The 23,220-nt window shown below is 41.8% G+C and overlaps 1 protein-coding gene across 3 annotated transcripts in view; it reads left to right on the forward strand.

Annotated features, from left to right (window-relative positions):
- The window catches only part of ARHGAP10 (Rho GTPase activating protein 10), a 223,427-nt gene that overhangs the window by 194,002 nt on the left and 6,205 nt on the right, over window positions 1-23,220 (forward strand). Inside the window, exons 21-23 of one of the 3 annotated variants that reach the window (XM_090036361.1) lie at window positions 10,537-10,683; window positions 12,083-12,174; window positions 13,916-14,050. In XM_090036361.1, coding sequence (XP_089892487.1) covers window positions 10,537-10,683; window positions 12,083-12,174; window positions 13,916-14,040 — 364 coding nt within the window. In that variant the 3' untranslated portion in view covers window positions 14,041-14,050. The remainder of the gene's footprint in view (window positions 1-10,536; window positions 10,684-12,082; window positions 12,175-13,915; window positions 14,051-23,220) is intronic. The other 2 variants (XM_090036364.1, XM_090036363.1) reach the window with 2 other exon arrangements.

The raw sequence follows: 23,220 nt of genomic DNA on the forward strand, positions 1-23,220 counted from the left end.
CTTGACTGGCTTTTCTGAAGGGTCCCCAAACTTCTTCAGCACTTTAGGACACACTGGGTTGGCAATGACTGAGTGCCAGATTTTAGCATTGTTGCTAACCGTATATATAAGCGAGGAGCAGTTGAAATGGAACATTCAAAGTGCTCTCTAAAGATCACGAGTTGTATTTTGGCTTTGCATATGCAGGCAAAAGTTATGCATAGCCCATGTAAATTGGAACCCACAGGATAAAGAATTTGTCTCTTCACAGCCTTGTAACAACTTTGCTTCTTAGAGCAGAGAAGTTAAAGCCTAAATTGTGATGTCAGGCATGAATTTCATGTGATTAAAATAAATATACCTTTTGATGTCCCTTGTATTTTGTTCCTACAGTATGCTGCATAGGCTTAGGTTTTCTAAATTTAAGTGACTTAATGCTGGAATCTGAAACCTGGAATCTTTCAGGTGGGGCAAAGGCCATTTTTTCCAGTTGTTTTTAGTCTACATTGTAAATTGTTACCTTTGAACATACCTGTTACATCTGTCTTTCTTTTAAAATTTATAATTAATAGATACTCTCTGCAAAAAGGTACTTTTCTTACTGATATCTCCATCCCCCTCTAAAACAGGAAAGAAAATGTCTTGTGAATTGAGGTATTGGGCTGGCAGTTGGATCCACTTAATGTTCCTGGTTCTGCAGTAGATTTTCCTGTATGTTTCTTGTGACTTAATCTGTCGGTGCCACAGGATTCCTCATATCTAACATGGGGAAATTATTTCTTATATCACAGTGAGTTTATAAAGCACTTAAATAATAACATTCTTGGGTATAAGACATTAGTATGTGCAAAATATTTTATCGCTAAGCTACTTTATGCATAAAAAGGTTGACATTGCACAATTTCCTTTTTATGTCGTGGAAATTGTGTCATGTTTAAACTTGAGCCTTATACCTGGTTTTGTCCCATAATCACTTGATGCAGATAAATGTGGAAAGAGAGATGGACTTGCAGTTGGAGATTGCAAAAATGCAGTTGCAAGAGGATTCTTATTCTTCATAGTCTAGCAAAATGATCTCTTTAACACTGAACCCATTGTAAATGAAGGTGAATTCCAGTGATACTCAGCCATGTTAGTTGATGTTTAAGAACATAAACCAAAGTACCCATAAGGGCTTCATGAGATTTGAGTGCTGCTATTGATGTTTTTATAGTAGCTTCTAGAATACTCAACCTGTTTAGGGCTTTATGGTCCTAGGTGCTGTACAGACGCGTCAGGCACTCCATGAAAATCTGAATAGGCAAGAGAGTAAAATATATATATATTTTACTCTCTTGCCTATTCAGATTTTCATGGAGTGCCTGACGGGTCTCTCTGTGTGTGTGTGTGTGTATATATGTATATATGTATATGTATATATGTATATGGAGGTGAAACAGTGGTATAGAGAAAAGTGATTCATCTAAGATCACATGGTGTGTCAGTGGCAGACCTGAGATGGAAAGTCAGGACTCATATAATCTGTCCTCTTTTTTACTGGGCCCATCCAAGTTCTGTGCTATAATATTCACTCATACTATCTTATCCATCTCTTACTCTTCAAAACTTACTGGATACTTTTTCATAAATAGTGGCCAGCCTATGCTGCACTGCAAGAAAGGCATTTCTGTATATTTGTGAACGGTTAGTGAAGAAGCCAATGATAAAGGCAAAGCACCAGGAAATCACAGGATGGCTGAACTCCAGAAGAGGCAAACTCATGCCTAAAGAGCTGTCAGATGAGAAGACACAGCAATGTCCTAAATGCAACGAAATTCTTGGAGATAATTACTCGTTTTCATCTGACTAGCAAATGAATTCCCATCAGCCTTGTTATATCTACAGTCAGCTAGCTAATCTCCCTGAAAAGTGAGGCGTCTGTGTGTAGCTCCAGGCAGTGATGTGAATTCACCATCTCTGAACAGGTGACAGGTGATTTTAATGCCAAAGATTTAAATCTTTTTATAGTCTACCCAAATAGTTATCTGATGTCTTTATTTTAGAAGGGAAAATGATTACTAGCTTGAGTCCAGCTACGTAGAAATCCTATGCTGTAGTTTTGATCATTTTGTAGCCTGGTGTTTCATCTCTTCCATATCCACTTAGTTACTCTACAGTTTTCCAGGATGGGGAGGGGGTGGGAGGGTTGGGGGGGGTCACATGTCACATACTTTATGCATCCTTTTGTCATGCAAGGGGAGTGTAATAGCTATCTTTTTCCTCCCCCAATTCCACTGAAGCAGGAATGATCTAATTCACAGTGCTGTAGTCATGTGATTCATATAAAACAGGGCTGGCCATCTCTCAGACTGTCTTTAAAAAGTGGATTAGACAGCTAGATACATTATACCAGAATCACGGTTTCGGTGTGTGGGATAAACAGTATACATGCTAGGGGATGCAGAAAAAAACACCATAATCCATTTTCTTCTCTTCCTTAAAACAGTATGATCTCATGTAAGAGAAACAAACTATTGGTTTTGGTCAGCAATGTGCTATAGCCTACAGATGCATATACTTTATTGTGTTCTAACTAAACTTTAATTTATAGAATGCTTCAGTCTAGGACAGGCTGCTGTAGATCTATACTTCAGATTTGTCCAAGTGGCATGAAAGATCATTGGACTAATATGTTGGCCTCTTCACTGAGATGAAACATCACCGTGTAGGTTTAAAGAAACCTCTGTTTTAGTGTTGGCTGTTGTTCTTCAACACATGCAGATTTAGAGAGGCTTTTTGAGCTATGTATTTTCTAAATACTGGGAGACACTCCTTTCAGAGTGTTGGTGCTGAGTCTCCTTAGCACGTATCAGGGAGCTCTGCTCCTGGGTGTTGGCTGAAACTACAGCAGTTAAAACTACCAGCAGGCACTGTATTCAGCAGTATATCTTTCCTTTCCCTTCCCCACCCCCACCAAACTGCATGAGCTGCCATACAGCGAGAAAGTTTTAATATGCATGGAGTATGTCTGGTGCGGGCGAGTATTGGATCAGATATTGAAACAGAAATAGCCAATACCTTCTGATATATTATGTCTTATTATAATAAAACCTCTTAAAAATGCTTTCACTGAGCTTCGTGTCTGTCGGACACTATGACAGCCACACAGCTGCCAAACTGCTCTATGAAACAAACCTATTTTCTAAAGAGTTAGAGTGTAGATTCCTTTCATAGACTTTCTCTTGTTCACTCTCAAGATAAGAGGCTTCTCTTCAGCTGGGTTACCTTAGGAACCAGCCAGATAAACATCCAATAAAATCGTGTTTTCAGGAGTTTGTTTCTGAATATCACTACAAAATCTCTAGCTTATTTTCAGTCAGGCCATTTCCCACCCCCACCCTGGATTCACAGTACTAGACAATAACATTTCTTCTCCGAGAGAGATGATTATGTCAGGGTTTCCCCCTCCACCCCAAAGGAAATGCTTTGCATTACTTTTTCCCTGTGAAGAGAGTGGATTTCTTTAACAAACCTCCTTAAATTTAAGATACAGTATGATAAGAAAACAGGTTTTTTAAATCTCAGGATCATTTTAGTAAACAAGGCTTGAAAGCTTTCTTGCAAGTTAACTTTCCTATCATACAAATCTTGAAAGGGGGGGAAAATGAAAAAAAAAAAGAAAATTACACTTTGTGGCTTAACCAGCAGAGAACAATGAAAAAAGATCGTTTTTCTTGTAAGTAGAACCTATAATTTTAAAAATAAATTTGTCAGTGATTGTTCTGAGATAGCCAAGCATAGCAAATTTTTTTTAAAAAGTATATATATTTGAAATACAAGTAGGTCAGCTAAGTGCTAAATATTTAACATTAGTAAACCTTTTTTTCTTGTTAGTGGTAGTTTCACCGTTGTATTCAGAAATAGAAATTTCCATTGCTGCATTGTAGACCGTGAACTCTTGATCTGTAACCACAAGCTGAAACTGACAGGCGAATTCAAGAGCAGTGCTGCAGTGCTTTCTCTACCGCTGAAATGTATTAAATGAATACATCAAAAAGTGGAGGAGGGAGTTGCACATAGCTCAGAGGTGCATTCAGTTCTAAAAGCTTTTTCCACTGGTACTGTTGGATCCATACAAGTATCCTAGAAAACACATCTAGATTCCACTTGATTTAATACAATGCCATGTTGTGATTGGAAGCATATTTTTGCTGGCTGATATGATACCATTCTACTGTAAAAATTCCCACATGGTTTTAGAATATAAATATAATGCCATTGGCTAAACATGTTATTTCATCCCATGCCAGTCTCCCTATATACATACATCCCCTCCTGTTCTCCTAAAAACATTAACAGGAGAACAATCTTTATATTCTATGTATCATCATGATTCTGCTTTGTTGAGAGAGACACTATTTTTAAAGAAAATATAACTATTGTTATGAACTCCACACCCCTCTGTCTTGCACACAGCACTATGTAGTATTCCTTAGTCAAGCCAGTGAAATACTGACATAGATACTTGTCAGCTTTTTAGCTAAATGGTCACAAAAGAATGCTTTCACTATTCACTGGTTGAGAGCCAAGGATGCTGAATTTGATCTGCATTGTCACAGGAGACTCCATTTGTTAGGACAATATCCATGAAACATTTGTAACTGCTACACTGAGTTGTTTAAGAGCATTAGAGACTTTTTAATATTGCCAGTAAAAGACATCCTATGTTTTTTACAAGTTTCAGTCATTCACCTGAAGCTATCTTGAAAGCTAGAAATGTTAATGAAAATGAAAGACCAATCTACTTTATTACTATAATAATATTTTATAAATTTAAATATAAAATAGCTCAGTTTGGATTTAAATTATGTATAGGTTGGAATTAAATTATATTGTTATATATTTTTAAAAAGGATGTGTATATATAACCAATTTTAAAATTTGATGAGAAATTGGCAACTTACATTAAATCTGAATTTTACTATATCTATTAAATAATTTAAATGCCGTATAAATGTGGCTCTAAGTTTTTATGAGACAGTAGGCATGGCCAACTCAAGGCACAAGTAGCATGGGCATTTCCAATAAATAAAAACAAGAAGCAGGAGGATATCTACTAATTATAAACTTGCAGTATACAGGTCCCAGGTCTTAAAAAAAAATTTAGGTGTCTAAACATGAAGATATGTTTCTAGTATGATTTTCAGAAGTTTCCACATAGGTGTTAAACTCCCATGGAAATCAGTGGGAGCCTAAGTTCTATACTGACCTCTGCGATCTTATCCAGAAAATACCATCCAAAGATAGGAGCGTCGTTATGAGAGATTTTAACACGAGTTGGCACTGACTATCTAGCATGGAGAGGTGTGCTCGGAAGACATGGATTGGGAAACTATAATAACAATGGGTTGCTTCTGGAATTCTGTGCAGAAATACAGATGGCAATAACTAACACCCAGTTCCAGCAGAAAAACCGTTTTAAGACCACTTGGGTGCAACCCACTCCAGACATTGGCACCTGACAGATTACATCTTAGCATGGCAGTGTGATCTTGGAAGTCCTGAACACTAGAGCAGGGGTTTTCAACCTTTTTCAAGAAGTGTACCCCTTCAGGTGGAGTCAGGGAGGGCTTGCATGTGGCAACTCAGGGTAGTGGATAGCAGCACCAGTTGTGTGTGAGCCCTCTCCCCTTTCCCCCATTGCCGGGAGGTGCGTGTGCAGCCCAGAGAGGGTAGTTGCTGCCCTCACTCCCCGCTTCCTTCACCTGGCACTGCTCCTGGGAGGTGGTGGTGCAGGGTGGTGGTGCTCCATCCCTGCCTACCTATACATACTCCCTTACCCCTTCCCAAGTACCCTTCACTAGAGTTGTGCCTAGTGCTGACTGCTATACTGAGCACTGACTCATTTGCTCCAAGTTCTCCTTCTACTTCAAGCCTCAGCCCAAACACAGGCAACCCTCCCCCAAAGAAATGTGATGCTTCCATGTTGCAAAATCAACTTTGCCAACAAAAATTTCAAACAACGTTTCAGTCAAAGCTTGAAAGCTAAGCCCATACTGAAGGCACCTCACCTGATGGACTCATCAAGTCAGTAGTTTTCGAGACCACCAGGGAGATTGCTGGGCTCAGTACTAAGAGAGACCGATACTGGTTTGATGGAAAAAACAAGGAAATCCAAACCCTGTTTACAAAAAAGAGGACCATTTATCAAACTTTTCTAGTACAGCCAACTAGCCAAGAAAGGAAGACATCTTACCGCTAGGCATGTAACACTCTTCAGCAGAAACTGTGTGACAGCCAAAACACATGGTAATCTTGTGGAAAGACTGCAACTATATGCTGATAATGGAGACACCAGAAGCTTCTACGAGGCACTGAAATCTGCCTATAGCTCCACCTTCCTGATCCAAAGCCCGCTGAGGAGCTCTGACGGCCAGACCCTACACATTGACAAAGACTGTCATGGATCATTGGTCTGAACACTTTTAAACTCTCTTTAGTGTTGAATGCACAGTACATGAGAGTGCCATCAACCGCATCAAGCAGCTGCCTGTTAAGGAAGAACTAGATGAGTGTCCTAAACTGGAAGAAACCTTCACTGCTATCAACCAGATAAAAAGCAACAAAGCCCCTGGAATTGATGGAATTCCACTTGAAGCCCTAAAATACAGTGGTCCCGCCCTACGCTCCAAGTGTCATGAAGTCTTTATAGCCTGCTGGGAGCAAGGGAAAATTTCACAAGATCTGCATGATGCAGTAATCATCACCCTGTACAAGAAAATACAGAAAAAGTGCCAGGAGCAGAATAAAGGGCTGTACATCACTTTCACTGACCTTACTAAGGCATTTGACACTGTAAGCTGAAATGGCCTCTGGAAGATTCTTGAGAAGCTGGGATGCCCACCTAAGTTCTTCACCGTGGCCAGGCAACTCAGTGACAGCATGGACAAGTCAAGTACCTCTCGGGTCCCTTCCTGATTTTCAGTGCAGTTAAATAAGGCTGTATATTCGTCCCTACTTTGCTCACCATTTTCTTCACCATGATGCTGCAGCAAGCATCGGACAATCGTGTGTTTACATTTGCTTCCGGGCCAAGGGAAACCTCTTCAACCTCAGACAGCTACAGGCTCACACAGAGACCTCGCAACAGCTCACATGTGAACTTCTGCTTGCGGACGATTGTGCCCTGGCGGGCCATATCCAACATGATCTGCATCACATGACTGCTTGCCTTGCTACAGCAGCACAACTCTTCGGACGTACCCATCAGCCTGAGGAAGACTGAAGTTCTTCATCAGCCAGCTCCAAGCCAAGCTTATGGGCCACTGAACATGACAATTGAAGGAACTGAGCCTCAATGCTGTCAAGCAGTTCACCTACCTGGGGAGTGTCATCTCATATGACGTTACAGTCTGTAAGGAGGTGGACAAAAGACTCTCAAAAGCTATGAGTGCCTTTGGCAGACTCTGCAAGCGGGTCTGGAATAGTCACAGCCTATGGGCACAGACCAAAGTCAAGGTCTAGAGAGCTGCTATCTCCACCCTACTGTATGGTGCTGAGTCATGGGTCTTATATCTACACCATGTACACCTCCTTGCATGTTTTCATCAGCGCTTTCTCTGCATCATTCTCTAGATTCGCTGGCAGAACTATGTCACCAACGTGGAGGTGTTACAAAGTGCCAATACCACCAGTATTGAGGCGATTGCCCTGCAGACTCAGCTCCAATGGGCAGGCCACATGGCCTGGATGGGTGACAGCCACCTACTAAAGGCCGTGCTGTATGGGGAACTGATGTCTGGGAAATGTGACTTCCAGGACACTTTGAAGAGGTCCTTTTCTACCTACGGGATTGACCAGAAACTGTGGGAAATGCAAATTGCAGATTGTGATGCCTGGTGATTCCAAATCAAAAAGGCAAGAGCTTCTTTGAATGTCAGCACAGAGCCAACATCAAGATTGAGGAAGAGGAGGAGGAAAGATGCACTTTCATCTAGCAGCAATCAGCCATATACGTGTAACCCTGCAGCAGGGTTTGTCTCTCTGCAGTTGGACTGATTAGTCACCTGCAGGCCTGCAACTGGCATGGGCAGTTACCTTCCTAACACCTTTGTCTGCAAAGAACTGCTAAGAACAGGTGTCTAAACATGGAAATATGCTTCTAGTAGGATTTTCAAAAATTTCCACATAGGTGCTAGGCTCCCATTGATTTCCATAGGAGTTTGGCATTTCAGGTAATCAGACAGTTTAGAAAATTATGTTGGACAACTATCTGTATTTTTAGACATCTGCACACCTTTATTTCTACTTCCCAGAGTCCATAGTTTCAATCTGTTAGTTTTCTAAATACAGTTCACACTCCTTTTTATTAATAAATCAATCTTAAATGCAAAACTTGTTTTGATAAATCTTTTTTCCCCTTAAGAATGTAATATATTTAAGGTAGCTTGTTTTTATTAATTAAATAGATCTTGAAATGGTGTTTGTGCATCTTTGGATTCCAGTTTACATCCAAATGCTATCAGTACAAGTCCAGATTAAAAAAAGATCATTTATTAAAAAAGAAATGCATCATTCATTGTTTTATAACAGAATGATGTAGAAAAAAGGAACATAGACTAATTTGCATAGATATACTTTCAGTTTTCAAAGAGAAGTAACAAAGATGGTTGTAAAAGTTATAGCTGCTTGTAAATGGTTTTCTCAATTGATGAGAATAAATCTTTGTTTAGGAAAATAGTTAAAACTAAACGTGAAAACCAGTTTTAAAATCTGGGTTTCCTGCTTGCTGATTTGAATCCTGATTTAAGCTGGTAATTTTTAAATACCTTCCTCACTTTACAATCATTCCAGCCTGAGTCAGATAAAAATTAGGACCGGATTCTAGGACTTTAATGCTTCTGTGCTGATTTATATCAGCTGACGGTCTAGTCTCAGATTAAATCAAACTAGTAAATACTGTGAGTATTTTCCCTTCCTGGTACTTGGTGGTAACTTCGTGAATGAATGTTACTAGATGTTTAAGGCAGGATAGATTTGTATATTACAGACTAATTAAATCACAGATGTATAGCATTAGCTTTCATGAGCCCGAATTGACTTCATTAGATGCAGTCAGTTAAACCCTGCTTGAACTCTTGCTCCTTTATTCTAAAAAAGATATTGATATTAATGACTTGGCCTTTCATGAATATTCTGCCAACTGAAATGGGATTTAAAATAGGGACAGCCTTTAGGTGGTGTCTGTTACTCTTAACTGACAGAATTAGGAGTATTTGGGGGTATGTTGCGGGAGAAGAACTTACGCATGTGCTTTGATCAGTGTGCGTCCTTTTCTGCTGGCACGTCTCCAGCCAGCCATTGATCCACACCCATTCTTACGTTTGCATATAGTAATTGCATTGTCCCAATAGGAGCTGTCCTTTCTGTTCTCTACAGAGGTAATATACTGTATATATTTAGAAAATAAAAATCATATGAAAAAAGAATGGATCAGGCCCACAGAGTCCTGTCATCTGGTCCCTGATGCTGCCTCTGGGTTTCACTTGAAACCACATATGGCATAGCACATGGGACCAACCTTGCACACAAGACTTAGGACTGGCCAAGTCAGGATCTGTGCTGCATGTGGCAGCCAGTCTAGGATCCACACTGCATGTGGTGCCCCCATCCAGCCAGTCTGAGATGCTCCCACAAGTTGGGAGGGAGGGCAGGGCAGGGCAGGGCAGGGCAGGATGGGTGACACCAATTGCAAATCATGGAGGGCCAGAGTGAGTGCAACTTGTGGCATGGATCCCAGAGTAGGAACCATGGACACTGGATCCAGCACATGGGGTGTGTGTGTGTGTGTGGGGGATGTCTGTGGGCCCTATCTGGCCTGTGACCGACCCTATGACACTCATCTAGCCCACAGGGTCAGAGAAGTTTGTCACCCCTGCTTTACTCCAAAATGCATGGTGACTTGTGAATCCACCAGATTTCTTTTTTCAAAGATTTTGATCAATCAGAAACTTCCTTGAATTGGCCTGGCTATGTGACCTTTAGATCTCGACATCACCACAGTTCAACCAACAGAGGCTAGGAAGGCATGTGCCATGCTCGAGCGGTGACTGCTAACAGTGCTGGCATCGTGATCTCTCCATTGTATTAGCTGCAGCCTTTTTTGAAAGCCTCCAGCCACAGATGCCATAATGTAGTATTAAGAAGGTTTTAAAATAGATTTGTCAAAACTTGTAAAGGCATAGTGGCAGCTCAAATAATAGTCTGCTAGATGCAGCTTCATTGTATCTGCCTTATGTAATAAGGAGTAGGGAGCCGTTTGCCTTTTGTCAAGTATATCACCTATTTGGGCAAAGTCTCCTTGTCCTAGAATATAGGTCACATAGGGGAAGTACTTTGAAGAGAGCCAAGGCAGAACCATATGATGGTTATGGCTGGAAAAATCAGTTCAGTGACATCATTAATCCTGAGTTGCAAGGAGCTAACTAGCCACTCTAGTGCAAAATACTCTCCTAGAATCTGTGAAAGGGAATTGCATGCAGGTAATTTATTCCCCTGTGGATTTTTTTTCCCCTTCAGCCCCAATCTGACACGCTCGTCTATGGTCTCTTGGATGAATACAACGTCCACGACAACTGCTACCTCAGCTACAGCTACTGCTACTGCAGCACCATCGTCTATCCCTTTTCCCACCCCTACCACAGTGGGTGACAGACCGGCGGAAAGGTACACCGTGCACTTGAATTCTTGTTGGTGTTTTGTTTTCTTGCATCATTGTAATACAGAAAAGCAGTCATCTTACCCTGTCAGAGAAACCAAATCAAAGCCAGGAATGCAGCTGTTAACTGGCAGGAGAGCCAAAGAATGCTTTTTAAGATTGTGGATTAGCAGCTTTGGTGGGTAAGACGGAGGGAGAAGTTTGTTTGCATAGCCCTCTACTACTTGCCCATTTTGTAATTGCTGCCTTCCTTAGTATTTTGCAGTTGAATGCTGTCTCCATTGAAACACACATGCGCAATTTCTTTGCCTCTCATTTCATATTCAGATGGCTTGTTCTTGACCTCAAGGCTCTGTAAAACGTTCCCCCTACCCATATCTGTGCTCTCACTGTTTCTGTGTTCTTTCCTCCTACTCTCTTCACCTGTGCCTTCTTCTATAATGTCCCCTTTATGAGCCAGTGTTGTCCTTTTGATGCATCACACCTCCGCTTTCTCAATTTTTATTTTTTAAATATTTCTTGTGTGTCAGCTTTGGCACAAAAGAACATACTTGCTTTGCAAAGTAAAAGAGATATACTTTGCCATAAGTTTTGTTTCTGGTCACCTCTTGCATGGTGTATACTGATTGTCTTGTCTATAAGAAAGTTCCTTGGGGGCAGAGACAATCTCTTCTAGACCTTTTTGTACAGTTTCTTCTGCCAGGGTTTAAAAATGATGAATTAATGATTTGTCAAAATAAAGCGTTTAGAGCCCCCACATATTGTTAGCTTGTGGAAGCATTTTTAAGTGAGACAGCTGAAATAAAGCTCCAAGATCTCTTCTAATGGCAGCTTGAGAAATGCATATCTATCTTGGACAAATTAATATTGAAGGTTCATTATTGAGCATCTGATATATGCCTCTAAAAGATTTATGTCTCAAATTCTCTGCGCTACTTAAAACAGTATATTCTCTGTAGTTTTCTAGATGGTTCTGATATAAAAAAGGACAGTTCAGAACAGGATTCTAAAGGTATAATAGAAATTCAAAGTTGAAATTCCCTGAAGAAATAGGTCCAAGGATCTGAAGATGATTATTTTGAGATCAAGTACAGGTTACCTAGCATTGATTTCATTTCTGATTTCCTGGCGGCATATTTTGCAGTCGGTTGGTTTTTAAAATCAGATGTGCAAAATGTGTGTGCATGCATAGTTATGATTGCATGTGCAAATTAGATATTTAGGGGTGCAAACAGCAAGCTGTGAAATGGCAATTTTTGTATTAATATATGCAAATTTGGTACTCACAGTTGTGCATGTGAAATTGTATGTTAAGATTTTAAACTAATCTCAAAGTGTGTTAGAAATGGGTAGCGTGGCTTCCTCAACCCTTGGTGAGAGTATTTCATTTTATGTTCCTTTTTCCAGTGCTGTTCCCAGAAAAGCAAGAGCAGTGTATCCCTGTGAGGCAGAACATAGCTCTGAATTATCTTTTCGTGTAGGAGCAATTTTTGAAGATGGTAAGTACTGTATGCATAAGCGTGAAGCAGTGAAAACAAACTGAAAATCCTGCTGAAATGTCCTTGAACAAAAATATTAGCCTAACAGTTGTTCTGCCAAGATGGCTGACTGCAGACAATGAGCAACTTACAGGATTTCTGGCTTCTTGATATAGATGATATTTGGCATGTATTAGAGGATGGCAGAGTGATAGTTCAGGTGAGGAGACAGTTTTGGTTAGTAGCATTTTTCAAGAGGTTTTAACTGCAATACAAAAAAAGACTATTTGGCAGCACAGAGAGCCAGCTCGGCCCATGAAAACCAACCTTTTTACCTTTTTACACACCCACTCTCAATAAACATTCATAGCCATATGGAATTTACAAAGTACTTTCCAAAAAATATACTTGATTGAAAGCATGGATGCAAGGTTTCAGCTTAAAGGGAAGAAGCATTTGGTCTTTTTGGAAGTTGGGGTAACAGGCGATAGTGCATACATGTATATGAGGGGGTTATTCTTGGGGGCTGTTGAGTGTGTGTGCGCGTGTGTGTACCTACTCAAATCCACACAAATATAGACATACCCCAAAGGACCTTTTTGATGGCATACTTGCCAGATATTCTGTGTTGTTCATGACCCCGCATTTAAATTCATCCTGGCTTCCACTCTACTGCCTCTGCCCCAGAAACTCCCAACTGACAACAGCTCTGCTTGTAGTTTTAGCCTTCTGCTGCCAAGGGCCCTGAAGATCCTGGATAGGTTTGAGAATATCGGATACCTCCTAAAAACACCAGAGCCAAGAGTTGCCTTTTCCCCTTTTCCCCACCATCATCTGTCAGCTGCATAGAGAAGGTGAGGGTAGTTGGAGGAGATGCAGCTCCTGTTGTGAAATGGAAATTTTTAAGAGAAGCTTTTTTTGGGCAATTATTGCTGGGTGAATACAGTGTGTTGCTATCCCAGGCAAGCATCAAGAAAGTACTCATAACTGCTACTGTTATGAGGCCTTGATTTAAAAAAAAACAACCAAACATTAAAAAACATCTAAACCTGAATGCACTATAATGCTCACCTGAGCTTAATGCAGTCTGAAGGGCCCCAAACTCTTTGACATTTTATTGCTTGGAAATCTTGCAAGAGAGCACTCTGACTCCTGAAGAACGTAGGAGCTAGCTTTTCATTCTACTATGACCCCTCCTCAGTCCTAATTCTCTCCCAGCTGTTCAATTGGCCGAGAGGTCAGAAAGTTGATATGTCCTATCGAAGGAGAGGGTGGGATTGAAGTCTGCCCAGCCACATTTGGCTGGCATGCACTGTGCAGTCACCCAGACGCCAAGGGAGAAAATCTGTTTGTATGTCCAGTGAAGTAGAGCGAATTCCAAGTTCCCAGCTGAAATCCAGCAGGAAAAGGAGAAAAGTTCACAGGCCAGAGCAGCTGAAAAATCAACCCACAGGCATTTATTTTTTTTAAAAAAAAAAAGTAACTAAATATGGCCTATAAATCCCACAATGCACCCTACCAGCTTTGTTACTTTGGACCAAATTTGTGTGGGAAAGTTTCTCAAACTAAAAATCTTTTCATCCCATCCACCCCCAGCCTTGCCAGAAATGTTTCTGTTTTTTAACAAGGTGAAACAAGTGGTGACCTTTAGCAGCGTGTGTTTTTTTTCCACGCACAAAAAACCAAAACAAAACAAAACAAAAGACCCAAGACAGATCCCCCTTGAGAAGTCAACTCCTGATTTCAGTTGTGTGTGTTACAGCAGACAAGAGGGGCCAGGACCCTGTGCCCCATCATCCCATCCATCAGCAGTACCCACATGAAGAGAATGTATTTGTCGGATGTGTGTCCTTTCAGAGAGCTGCCTTGGAAACAGATCACGTCTGAATCAAGTTAGGTGGGAAACCTTTTAAAGAGAAATTAGCTAAATGATTTTTCTCTTCAAAGTCTCAACCACAAGTTATTTTAATTTAGCTTTAAAAAAATCAAGGCTAGCAAGGATTTGTAGGTATAGAGGTACATATAGGGAAAATGGCTTCTGAAATCAGAATCTGAACACAGTATGCAAAGGAGTGGGTTCCACTCTCAAAGGGAGAAGCAAGTGAAGAGAGCTGGTGCTTCTGCCTTGCTACAGGTCATTTCTCATCTAAAGCAAAGGAAGAGTCCCACAAGTCAGCCCCTAGCTGCTCTGCTTCATGGTAGCCCAACAGAACATTGTCTTTCAGCTGGTGGCTTTTGCTGAAATGTAGCAGGTGCTAGCCATAAGGCATATTGCTATATTTCCTATGGCATCATCAAGGTTTATCCAGAATCCAGTTTCCTCTGTGTTGCTCCCCTCCTTAGCCCTTCTACTTTATGCAAGCAAGATAGTTTTGAGGTAAAATCCCAATCACTTTGGGCCAAATGCTCTTCATAGATTTCATGGATCATACGAGTGGCTCTCTGGACTCTCAAGCTTTTCCACATCCTGAAGTGGGGGCCCAATACTGGACACAGTACTCCAGCTGCGGTCTCACCAGGGCCGAGTAAAGCGGGAGAATGACTTCCCTGGTTTTGCTTGAGATGCATTGGTGGATGCATGCCAGAGTTTGATGAGCTATACCAGCCACAGCATCACATTGGTGGCTCATGTTCATCTTGTGGTCTGTCAAGACCCCCAAGTTCCTTTCGGTCTTGGTACTAGTGAGTGTAGCATTGCCGAGCCTGTGAGTAAGCTGGGGGTTCTTCCTACCAAGGTGCAGCACCTTGCACTTTTCTGCGTTGAAGGCCATCAGTTTTTGATTGGCCCACCTTGATAGTGTGTCCAAGTCAGCTTGTATTCCCAGTCTGTCCTGCGGTGTGACCGCCTCCACCCATAATTTTGGTATCATCCGCGAATTTGGCCAGTTCACATCTGACTCCCGAATCCAGATCATTGATGAAAATGTTAAAGAGTACTGGCCTGAGTACTGAGCCAATCCTGCACCACATGATTTGCTCCCTTCAACTAGTACTCTTTGGCTGCAACCCCATAGCCAGTTGTCTAGCCATCAAGCCATATGATGATTAAGGCCACAGTTCCCGACCTTAACCATGAGGACATCATGGGGAACCAGATCAAAGGCCTTCCTCAAGTTCAGATATATGACGTCCATGTCATCTCCCTTGTCCAGGCCACATGTTACCCGGTCACAGAAGGAGATGAGGTTGGTCAGGAAAAACCTGGTAGTCACAAAGCCCTGTTGGCTGGTATTCAGAAGCCTGTCTTCTGTTAGTCTGGTGTTGATGGATCTCTTGACAATTTTCTCCAGGATTTTTCCAGGGACGGATGTCAGACTGATAGGTCTATAGTTCCCCGGGTCATCCCTCCTCCCTTTCTTGTAGGTGAGGACCATGTTGGCTCTTTTCCAGTCATCTGGGACCTCACTCAAGTGCCACGATTTTTCAAATATCTCTGCCAAGGGGGATGCACTGATGTCTGCCAGCTCCTTCGAGACTCTCAGGTGCATTCCATCTGGGCCCACAGACTTGTGAATGTCCGGTTCCTCAAGCTGTTCCCTTACCTGATCCACATCAATTTTGGGCCTGCTGCCTGCTCCCAAATTGGTTTGTGCCGTTCCTGGCAGTTTGACCCACCTGGCAGGGTGAAAAACTGATGCAAAAAAGTCATTTAGGAGATTGGCCCTTTCTTGGGAATCTGATGTCAGTTGCCCCATTAGATCTCTCAGGGGCCCTGTGCTATCTTTGTTCTTTTTCCTACTTCCCACGTATCTGAAGAAGGATTTTTTGTTGTCCTTGATCCCCATAGCTAGCCTAAGTTTGGTTTGTGCCTTGGCTTTTCTCGACTGCTCTCTGCAGGTGTGAGTGAGTGAAGAGTAATCCTCTTTGATAATGTTTCCTGCTTTCCAGCTGGTGTAGGCCACTCTTTTGAGCTTAATGAGGTCCAACAGTTCCTTGTACAGCCATGGGGGCTTCCTTGCCCGTTGACTGCATTTCTTGCAATTTGGTATGGGTTTGTCCTGTGCTTCAAGAATTATGTTTTTGAGAGATGACCATTCCTCATGTACTCCCTTTTTGTGTGTGTGTGTGGGGGGGGAATGGCCTCTGATTGCCTGACTGATCAATTCTCTCAGTTTGCAGAAGTCAGCCTTCCCAAAGTTAGGGACTTCTGTTTTACTGGGCGGTTTGCCTGCTCTTTGGTGAACTAAGAAGATGACTAATTCACGGTCGCTGTCACCAAGCTTCCCCTCGAACTGCAGATCACTCACCAGGTCCTCCCCTTTAGCTAGGACCCCCCTTTGGCAATGCCTCTCCCCTAGTTGGCCTATAGACCTGCTGGGTTAGGTAGAGGTCATCGATGCACGTGAGCAGGCTACATGAGCTGTCGTGTTTGGACGTGCACTCGTCCCAAGAGATGTCAGGGAAGTTGAAGTCCCCCGTGAAGATCATGCATCGGGAGTGTGCGGCTTTGACCAGTTCCCTATTGAATTCCTGATCTAGGTCTTCCTCTTGGTGTGGGGGTCTATAGTAGACTCCTACAAGTAAGTCACCGTCCCCAAGCTCTTGGCTGCATGGGCAATGGTCTTAGCTGTCAGGCTGTTTTTTGAATAAAGTTGGGTCCTCTAGAAATTCATATTTGCAAGGTTGGCAGAAATTAAGTCATTTTCAGGAGGTGCAAGGAATTCAGTAGGTCTTAAACTTTCCAAAACAAACTCACTGCAGTCCAGGAATCTATATGTAAGAAACTTCAGTGAAAGTGTCTGTATGGAGGAAGTGAGAGGGGGAGTGAGCATGGATAAAATTAAGTTTTTATAGTTGAAAGCTAATTGCAGCCTCACTTATGGAGTCCCTGTGAGGTTTTGTTTTTATATCATCTTGCTCTTCTGGGTGTTGTACTATCATGAAGTTTGCTAGTCAATGGTCTTACAGTATAAATCATAAGACAGGCAGGTGGGCAAGGAGAAGGGCACAGTATATAAGTAATATAGTCAAGGTGGTAACCAAACATGGTAATCAGGATAACACAGTGGTGCATAATTGTTCATAGTTAGACATAGCACAAATAGGCTTTATCAGATGTTTAGGGGTTTCATATACATTAAATATTTAAAGCCATTTCCTTATTCTCAGCAATCTTTTGAAATTCCTTCACAGAGGTATCTCTCTCTCTCTCTCCTCCCCATCATGCCATGTAACCCCAATGCATTTATATTGAAACCAGACTCCAGTGAATCAATTCAGGTTCTTTACTTACTCAATTTAAATCCCCACGTGCCCTAATAATACGCCAAATGAAGAATTAAAGTAATAATACATCAATTCTGCTGCTCTACCAATAACCTTAACTATCGAAGTGACAATGCATCAATCAAGTTGACATACAGCTAGTATCAGCCATTAAAGTAACTGATAAATTAATGTCTGATAAGAGCCCTGCTTCCATTAGGGAGGGTTTTATCCATCTTTCTTATTTCTCTTGTACCTCTGTCACCTCTCCTTGCTGTTTTCTGGCTTCTTGCCTATTTCCTTCTCCCATTTTTCCCTCCTCTCTTCTCTGTCTTTTCCTTCCCTTCCTTCTGCTTTTGTCTTTGGCCTCTAGTGACGATTACAGTAGTTCTCTCCCACCAGTTACTCACAGACAAAATGCTTCTGCTCATCCTGGCTTTAAATGATGGCTTATATCACAATACACCACTGCATCAATTGTGAAAATTAAGTGTTTGGTACAAAAATAAGTGTAACCTGTTACTCCATGCCTCTTTCCCTAGTAGTGTTTGAGAATAATAGCTGATATCTACCTCAAATTGTTTTTCTAATTAAAGTTTGTAAGAAGGATTGATCTCATTTGCTGGACATTTGTACACAAGTACAAGGCTTACAAGTGAATCATACAACCAGAAGAACAACACTGCTGGTGTTGTCATTAAGACGTAATTTACTGTAGGGCATCCCCACCTCTTTTGATCCTGGCAGATTGTATTACTGACAGCACATAACTGAAAACATAGAATTGGCTAGCGGCAGAGCCGGAGGACTTTGCAGCTGGCTAAGGACACAGCTGGGAAGAATTTGGGCAGTTTTTAGATAAGTACATGAGTGGGATATTTCTGCAGAGATCATCATTCCCAGTGTCCTGGGAAAGAAGAATCAAACCAGCATCCATTGAAATCTTGCCTTCTTGGAGACAACAATGTATTAAGTGTTGTTCCAAAGCATAGCTAGCATTTACACAACTCCATGTATGCTGCTTTAGCATTACTAGACATTTTGTGCAAGTGCTTTCAGTTCAAATGCTGGCAGTTCCTAGTCCTCTTAACTCATTGGCTAGATGTCTTTTGGCAAACTTGAATCAAGATTTTGAGAGGAGAGGAAAAGCAGAAGGAAACTAGCAAAATGGTTTAGTTCTCACACGTCACAGGAAAAGTATAGTTTCTATGAATATCACTCAGTCACCTGGTGACATGGGGCCTCTCTCTGTATGGCAGATGCAGCCTGCCTTTTCTGCCTGTCAGCATCTTTGCTGATTTAACACATCAGCTTATTTAGTCTCTTGCTTCTTGCCTTCTAAGGGTTTTTCTTCACCAGTTCATGCACTGGCTTTACAATGGTTCATATTCAGCATGTGGTATCAAGGAGTGAAAGATTAGCCTTCCTACTTCGCCTTGGTCTTTGATGTAATATTAAATGGTACATGGACAGAATCCTTGTGCTGAAAGAGAAAAACAAGGATAAAGTAGTATGGCGATACTCTTTTGCATTCCTCCAACTCCTTTTATCTGCACATTTCAGAGCACCTTGCCAATGCTCTTATGCACTGGGGAGCATTAATTATCTCCATTTTACAGACAGAGCCACTGAAACACAGAAGCAAACTGCGTCATTTATGATCTCACAGCAAATCCGCAGCAGAGCAGAAAATAAGATCTCCTGGCTGCTAGTCCCATGCTTGATGCATTCGATAATACTTTCTCTCCTCATGGATTTCAGGGTTTTGGAATTACTTCGGAAACAGTGAGCTGTTTAGAAATGTGCTTTAGCTCCATATTGATTTTAACCTGTTTAAACATTTGTATGTCTCTGCTGTAGACTTATCTTTAGAAATTGCTCCAAACATTTCTAAGCCTCAGCACTGCCCAGTAGGACTGATGTCTCCAAAATGCAGTTTGCTTTTTCCGTTCTCTTTGCAATGAGGTTTCTCTGGCATACGTTCTTTTAATAGCGAGGTGGGATCTGGTCCCTGATCCCAACTGTTGTGCCTTCTGCCATGCCACATGTGCATGGCAGGAGGCATGGTTTTGGAATTGGGGATCAGATCCCAGTCGCATCGTTGCTACTTGCCAGTGCAGGAGGAGCCTGGGATTATTTATCCTGGGTGCTCTCTGCACTGGCAAGGTCAAAACTGAGTGCTGCAGCCCCACATGCAGGCCTCACAATCACCTGATTGTTGGCCCTAGCTGGATAGTCCTGGGTCAGGTGCCAGACCCAGAGCTGACTATCAGCCCTAACCATGAATAGTCCTAGGTCCAGTTCAGGGCAGGCAGTCAGCTAATTATCAAAATCACACAGCCAGCATCTATCTGTTGCTTCTCCCCCTGCCCCACTCCCTCTCCCTCCCTAGGAGCCTCTCATTCCCCTCTGTGTATCCACCCCCAATCTGGCAGCATGGCTAGAGATGCCAGGTGTCAAGTTTGAAGTCCCCCCGTGGAGAAAGCTTTGGGCCTAAATATCTACTTAGCATTGGCACTATTCAAAGAAGACAAGGCATACTACAGATGCAAAGGAAACCCTCTCAATTTCTTACCTAGAGAAATATTATTCTGACATGTCTCAGGATTGTGTGTGTATTTTTTCATAGTTTCCTGTGGCAGTTTGATCTTTTCAGGTGACAGACATCTGCCCAATAAAAAGATGTTGCCTCAACTTATATAATGAGGGCAAATAAAATGGATCCTAGAAAGGAAAGCAAGGAGAAACTCTGCTGCTGGATTCAGAAGTCCAGCTGCTATTCCACTGTCTCTACAGATAGTAACTTTAGACAATCATTCTTTAGCCAGCACTGCAGTTCTTTTTTTTTCCCAAATACCATTTAATGTCATTGTGTCACAGTTCATTTTAATTTTGTGTCCCCATATCTCTTAAACTACAAATATTTTTGCTGCTTGTCTCCAGCCAATATAGAACTTAATCCTATGGGATCCATAGTCCAATAATGGATAGTCGTTTTAAGGCCAAATGCTTAGATTTTTGCAGCAAGGTATTTTTAAATGAAGCAGTCCGAGAAAGTGTTAAGGACTGTAATCACTGCTGATTGAGAGAGAATGACAGAAAGGGGACACTGCAGAAGAACCTCTCCTGAACGAACAGGAGATTGCTGAAAAAATGGATCTAAACAACCCTTGCCTTAAAGAGAGCATGCGCCCTGTGTGTAATACCAGAGTCACTGAATGTGGTAAGACTGTTAGTGAATATGTTTGTACCATATACTTAGGAGAAATAATAATAGGGAATATTATTAGAAATAATAGTAACAATTGGTAATAGTGGATTATTAGACATTTAAAATAGGTTGACCTGTGGACCATTCCCTTTTTTTATTCTCACTTGCCTTGTGGAAGACACTGGCAATTTGGGCATCTCCTTCATTTGTACTACATCAGTGGTGCCCTATTATTCTCTAGACCTGTGGGGAAGCCCATCTGTGGGCTGTTCCTTGGTTACTAAATGGACCAGTTAATAAATGGAACAGTTATCAAGACAGTTTAAAATTAAGTGCCAACAGTCTGCCCACACAGTGAGAAACAGATCAACATTTCCTAACATGGCAGTCCTGTTGAACACGTCTGGGCTGCTTTCATAGCCTTTCCTGAGTACGCTGCCAAGAAGCACACCTACCTGCCTACTCCCACTCCATACGTGCCAAATTGGGAAACAAGGCAGCGAAACCATATTGAGGGCTCCCACCCGGGGGTGCTGTGGAAGCAGTATTGACATGGCCATTGTCCTACTTGCTTTGTCCTTATCTTTAGTCTTTATAATGCACACAAGTGTTGTCTGTGGCTTTGTGAGCACAAGTAGTTTTGCCTTGAGCCTGACAAGATGTTTGCCGTACGTGCTTTTTAAATAAAGCTGTGCTGCACTTGCTGTGCACTCTGACTCTTCAGCATCTTTGCCACTCCATTCCTAATCCTCCTTGAGTGACAAAATGCCACTGTCACCCGAGGCTGGCTCTGTGGGCTGCATCCCAAGGTTCTGTGTTATTTAGGTTTTGGTATGAAAAAATCAACTTCTATTAAAAAAAAACATGTTTCTCTTAAAATTAACTTACGTTGCTGCCAGACCAATTATTTTGTGTACTTCATCAAACATTTCCTCTTCACCAGTTTCAGAGCTTCACTTTGAGGTGCCCTCGACCTCTTTCTTCTTGAACACAATATCAAATCTAACTAATCACACTTGATTTTGGATGGCAAACTGGGCCCTCGAATTGCAAATATGCCCATCAATCTGAATTCCCGTCTTGTCTACACACCACGCTGACACAAATAATATACTGACTTTAAATTCCAAAGTGCAAGGAAGAGTTTAATATTTTGATGGGGTTTTTTTCTCTTTTTTTTCCTTTGTATCTCTATTGTTCTTTTGATTCCAAGTTCCTTTCTCAGAAAGATAAGCTTCCAAACCTGTGGCAGCCAGTCACGCTGATATGTTCACCCCAGAAAAGGGAAAGGACTTTGTTGGCATTGTCAGTGTGTTTGCTCGAGGTGGTAGAATTACAGCTGTTGTAGTGGAATAACCAGAGGGAGGTTTGTGGCAGAGTTAAGAGCGTTGCATGTACAAGTATGTGTGTACTGCAAAATCATGGAATGGAAGTGACGGAGGGAGGGAGGGCGTGCTAATTATTAATTGCACTGGAAGTTACTGTGTGCACAGAGATGCTTAAAAGATGCTTTTCTATGTACTATTTTTTGTGGCAAATTTTTAAGCAAAACCTCCTGTTGTGAATACACTCCCAGATTTTTGCCATGACTGGAAAGTGTAACATCATCACTTGAAAGCAGGTTTGCTATCTGATTGTTTAAGTCCTCTTAAAAATACATTGTATTTATAGTACTTGTCTGAGCAGCACGGTTTGCATATAAACTGGCAACGGTACCAGTGCTTCCTAGGGAAGGAAAGCATATAGGGCAAACTTTTTTTTTTATGAGTAACATAGCAGGACATAATGTGATGAACTCACCCTGAAGGGACCCTGCTGCTGCTGCTGTCAAATGACAGAGACTGATCTCAAGGTTGAGGCAAGGGACACCCTCAGTGTGGCTCCACTGCCTCTTCCCAGATTTGTGCATGTGAGTGGGCAGGGCATTCTTCTCGGCGAGCTGTCAAGGGCACCACAGAAGTGATAGGCCCTTGGATGACTCGAGATGCAACTAGTTCATCTGTCTGGAGACAGCACTTTCTTGTTACAAGATTTGAGTTGTTCCCCCCCCGCCACCTTCCACATGTTCGGCTTAAACTTCATATAGTATAACCCAGTCTGACTTTTACCTTGAGCTCGAAGCTGTCAGACTTCTCCATTAAGCCCTAAACAAAGGTGTTGCACTATTTTGTTTAAACTTTCGTTATTCAGGCAACTGTAGAAACAAAACGTCATCCCAGGAGGCATACACAGAAAATGCAGGAGGCTGATGTAATTGCAGCTTTGCAAAGAAGATCATATACAGCAGTTCTTATAATGATCAATAGAATGATTACATATGTATATGTCTTATTTTGGCTGCTTCTTTTTTTGCTTTGCCCTGCTCTGTCCCAGCTATTAACTTGTCCTTATCATGCTTGACAGCAGTTCTAGCCAGTCCCCACTAGGCTTCTAAACTTACTTTATCACCTTAAACTCCTGATGAGAGCCAAAACCAAACCTTTTCTTTGTACCTTATGTTGCAGCCTCCTGCACTTTTATCCTTAATCCTTCCAGAGCTTCCTTTCACCAGATAGATGTCCTGATCTCTCTGTTCAACAACCTCCCCCATCCCAACCCCCCCAAAAATGATTGCCCAATCTTATAGACAGGGTGCTTTGGGTAAATCTGAT

Source organism: Crocodylus siamensis, chromosome 2, assembly GCF_052110815.1.
Source record: "Crocodylus siamensis isolate JL-2025a chromosome 2, ASM5211081v1, whole genome shotgun sequence".
In the NCBI taxonomy this organism is placed as follows: domain Eukaryota; kingdom Metazoa; phylum Chordata; order Crocodylia; family Crocodylidae; genus Crocodylus; species Crocodylus siamensis.